Here is a 5,000-nt window from a genome sequence, read left to right as displayed (position 1 = left end):
TCTCTCTCTCTCTCTCTTTCTCCCCTGAGGCCCTGTAGAGTCACAACCCCTTCTCTTCCTCTCCTCTCCTCCACTCCGTCTGGTGGGGTTGGGACAGATATGAGTGGCAGCCATGTTCCCAGGAGTCGAGATTGCCCGAATCCCACGGGAAAAGGAAGGTGGCGGTGGCGGTGGCAGTGGCGGCGGAAGCTTCTGGCAACCGTGTCGATCGAGAGCAAGAGAGAGAGAGGGACGAAGCCAGAGGCAGAGATGGGCATGATGGCGGAAGGCATCTCACCAGGTGGTTCGGGGAGAGCACCATCCGCAACAGAGGAGACCGTATCAGCTATATTACCAGTGGCATTCAAAAGTGTGTTTTGGCAAGCCTCGCCTGGACCCACCCATCTGGTATCTCCATTCATTTTCATTTCACTGAGATAGTGGTCTGGTTCCTCTCAATGGGCTTATGTTTCCCGGAAGGTAGGCCAATCAGTGACGAGAGGGGATGACGTTACTTTTCTATGTGGATGAAGTTAGTGTCTTATGGGGATGACGTTAGTTTTCTATGCAAACGAAGTTAGTGTCTTATGGGGATGACGTTAGTTTTCTATGCGGATGAAGTTAGTGTATTATGGGGATGACGTTAGTTTTCTATGCGGATGAAGTTAGTGTCTTATGGGGATGACGTTAGTTTTCTATGCGGATGAAGTTAGTGTCTTATGGGGATGACGTTAGTTTTCTATGCGGATGAAGTTAGTGTCTTATGGGGATGATGTTAGTTTTCTATGCGGATGAAGTTAGTGTCTTATGGGGATGATGTTAGGGTCTCATGGGGATGATGATGTTCTCACATTGCTTCCTGACAGCCGAAGCAGTTCATCTGTTTATAAAGGTTTGGCAAAATAAGAACGTTAAGAATCCCCGATCAATGTGATTGGTTAGGCTGGGCTAATGATTTCAAAGTCGGGCTGGGCTAAAGATTTCACACAGTCTACGCCCGTTACAAAGCATTTCCCAATGGAGAGTACCCAGACTCTCTTCATGAAGTGAAACTAAATAGTGAGTCTGGTGAAACCAGTCCAGTCCAAGCCCTCTACATGCAAACTGTCTGTTTACAACACAACTCACTGCTGTGGGGGCAGTGCTGGCAGCGGTAGCAATGGCACAGAGATCCAAAACACAGGAAATGCCACTTCAGTTCCACAACAAAAACTGCTTCTGACACCTTCTAGCTAAGGAGCAGTACATGGCCTTTAAGACTTCATGGCTCTGCAAGACACCTGTAGGGACTGCCAGACAGAAAAAAAGGCCAAAATGTCTTCTTTTTCTCAGAGCATGCCAACCTTTTGGAAAGTTTCTCCACATGACAGACATGGAGACGAATGGCTCCATCCGTCAGCACCCCCCCTCGTGAGATCGATGAGGGAGAGGGAGGACCTGCTCGCCTGCTGCCTCTAATGCCTCTGCAGTCGGCCCACTCTGTCACACCGCGGCCCAGCCAACAGATAAACACTCCCAATGCCAGAGAGGCCGGACGGGCCATCAGCACTGAATCAACAAGGTCCACATACACCTTCCATGATAATCAAATGCCTCCGACCTTTTACATACAGGACAGTTGCAGTTTGTTTAAATGATAATCAAATATTTGCCATTAAATGACATTTATTTTTTTACTTTAGAAATGATTAGAAGTAGTTGATGCGGTAGTATTTTGCATCAAATTATATAATCTTGTATTATTGGGCGTGCAAGAATACTATTTAATGCTAAGTCTGATAGACCTACTTAATTCTTGGTTGACAAATCCTTATCCGGTAAAGATGGGGACAGGATGGTGATGGTGGTGGTGGGGTGCCCTCATTTTGTCTACACCCCGTCTTGTTGAGAAGAGTCTCTCGCTACGTGTGTACACACTGATATGAGCACAGATGCTGTTGCCAAGCCAGCACTCTCCAAATGAGGCTGGTTTGGAATCTACCAACAGATTCAAAGCTATGCAAACATAAAGAGGAGTGGGCGAAGATGAGGGGGATGAATGAGACGGAGTGGTGTGTGTGTGTGTGTGTGTGTGTGTGTGTGTGTGTGTTGTGCCTGCAGCAGGGTTTGCCGTTAGGAGCTCATGAGGAACACAGAGGCACCACATCTCTCAGATCACAGGGGCTTGATCTGCCAGCGATAGCTGCTTTTCTGCATCTGCATGTGGTAGAGCCATCAAAGCCCCTCGCACATTTACAAGTAATCTGCTCCCACTGTGACATCAACTAGGCCATTGATTCCAAACCTACAAAGACACCGTTACATGAATCCACCATCCAGTGCAGACTGTTTACAACAAGACCAGATACAACTTTAACATGACTAATAAACATAGAAATTGCTTGTTAAGCGTGACCACACCCTGCTAAAAATTCTGTTACCAAAAGGCAAACAATGTGCTTGTTGCAGAGACTACTCCAAGCTAGGGGCTGTGTTTTGTCAAACCCCTCTACGAGCAAAGATCTTAAACACCCAATACACGCCAGCAGGAAAAAAATCACTTCAAAGTGAGAACTCCATCTGTTATCTGTCAAGCCTGATAAGATTTTTCGACGACGACAGGCCAGACATAAGAGGAAACTTAACCAGAAGCAAACTCGCAAGCCTCCTCTCCACCTCCAAATGCCAAGTACTCTAGTCGGTCTCCAGAGCCTGCGCCTCGTTTCACGGCAACAAAACACAAACTCAAAAGACAGAAACGATTGAAAGTGTTATTCAAAACGTTGTTTGCATAGGGCTGTTTTGAAGATGGGATATCTCAATGCTTTAAAATAGACACACAAGCAATTCAATTCCTACAATAGATGTATCGTGTTCAACATAAAGCCAGATACTGAAGCAGCGAGTGTCCTACATGCTTGCACTAAACAACTTGGCGAGCCCAGCCATGTAGAAAGACTTTAAGACATTTTTTTTCCCTCTCCCCCATTTATCGCAATGTAGCAATCACTGCATGCAAAATGAAAACGTGATGATAGAGACTGCTTGATGGATTCGATAATCAAGTTACAAGGTTGGTTTGCCTTTTAATTGGGTACATTATTTGACATTTTGACATTTTAATTATATTTTCTTACATACATGAGCAGATTACGGATTAGAGAATAAATTATCCGTTTCAATGAAAAAGAAGCATGAGAGATAGAGGGGGTGTAAGATGGCAGAAAATGCCAGTAAGATCCTTGGAGATTTGCATCAAGAGAGCACTGCATTGCACTATGCGCTCAGCAGACACCAACAGGGTGAGCCTTAAATATTCACATGGATTCATTTGCAATTATAACCTTTTGGTGGCTAAAAAGGCACAGTGAGAGCAAAAAAAAAACATCTCTGAGAGAAACATAATTAGCTCCCGAATGAAATAAAACCAAAACTACTTCCAGTAGACCAACAAGACCATCAAAAAAATAAAACAGCAAAGAACTGGAAAAAAAAGAACCCAGTGTGACACAGTGGAATTGAACGATTTGTAATTAAGTGAGAGATAGATAGCGAGAGTGAGAAGTGAGAAGAAAAAAAAAACGTGATTACCTTGGAGAGGTCTCCTACTTCCAGGTAGAAGCAGATGATGAAGACATTCCAGGTCACCCACAGCACGAGCCAGACTGCATACTGCCAGGGGGGAAGGGGGGGGGGCAGGAAAACAGTGTCAAACAGGATTAAGATTACCGACTCCCATCCAACCCAGAGATAAAGAAACAGGCAGCCCCAGACATCAATATCAACATCTGAATGATTCAAAAGCACCCCCAGGTCCCAAGCGCCCCCTTCGATTTTGGACGGGTTGGAAGACGTTGACTTTTTTTTAAATCATTATTATTCTTGTTTTTGTTATAATTCATTTTCACATGTCGCTCGCAAGACTGTGCCCATCTGCAGCCTCTGTGGCGCTGTGGGGATGCCAGGCACGTGATGCCAGTCTCTGCTGGCGCGGCTGCCGCTGGTCCCAGTGTTTACTGGCGCCGGTGCCACTCACTGGAGGTGTGGGAGGTGTGAGTGCGGCCCTCTTACTCAAGCATTACAAACACATCATCACATCAAAGGGGAGGAGGACAGCGCATGAAAAAGAGACATCAAATGCATACAACGTACAAACACACACACACACACACATGCATGCACTCACACACACACACAAACAGATATGCACGCATGCACATACTGTACACATACGCACGGGCGCAGGCACGCACACACGCACGCGCGCACGCACGCACACACACACACACACTCACAAAGGGAAGCATTGAGGATTAGACGCAAGTAAGACATGCAGTGAAGGATGTCATCATGCCTAACGATGCTTTGTTCATTTACTAAACCTCTCTAGTATGTCCAAAGCAGCAAAAGTGTTTGATCCGTGATCAAGCCGAAAAACAACGCCAAGCTTTCCACTCGGCCATCAACTCGCTTTCAACTCGGCCATCTTTTCCAAAAATCATTCAACAACTCCACTGACTCTGTGATTGGCAGGCCTCTTCATACGCCTAAAGAAATGGCTACTTCTTTGCGCACGAGAAGCGGCGCGTGGACAGTGGGACCGGGGGATACCTGTCGTCGGGAGACTGACGCCTGCCTGGTCCGCTCCACTGTAGGCCCGGACAGGTGGTGGCAGATGCCGGGCTCGCAGCGTGAGACGCGCGCATACGGGAGCAGTCGTCTAAAGCGCAGCAGCATCTGAGCACCCGTCCATGGGTGGACACACCACACTCAACACACACCAGTAGTGACGGACTGACAAACTTATAATTGAGCAAAAGCATCAGTTCTATGGTCTCTAGGTAAGCTAATGTAAGAACATACTGAGGCAGTTTAGTGAGGGAAGTTTCAATAATCCTTAAAGGATATTCCATTTTAGCATGACATCTGATTCTGATTTAGATACTGATAAGATCTGTATGGCATAATCATGGAGTGACCTCACTCCTCACTATAGGCCTCATCTACATAATGTACGCGTGCTATATGATTCACCTCATATC

General features: G+C 46.2%; 1 protein-coding gene across 2 annotated transcripts in view; it reads right to left on the bottom strand.

Moving 5' to 3' along the window:
- The window catches only part of nkain2 (sodium/potassium transporting ATPase interacting 2), a 157,323-nt gene that overhangs the window by 84,204 nt on the left and 68,119 nt on the right, over positions 1 to 5,000 (bottom strand). For both annotated transcript variants that reach the window (XM_062550706.1, XM_062550707.1), the window contains exon 3: positions 3,550 to 3,630. In XM_062550706.1, the coding sequence (XP_062406690.1) occupies positions 3,550 to 3,630 (81 nt within the window). The remainder of the gene's footprint in view (positions 1 to 3,549; positions 3,631 to 5,000) is intronic.

Source organism: Sardina pilchardus, chromosome 12 (assembly GCF_963854185.1).
Source record: "Sardina pilchardus chromosome 12, fSarPil1.1, whole genome shotgun sequence".
NCBI lineage: Eukaryota > Metazoa > Chordata > Actinopteri > Clupeiformes > Clupeidae > Sardina > Sardina pilchardus.
Note: the sequence above shows the minus strand (reverse complement) of the source record. Positions and strands in the feature narration are given on the sequence as shown.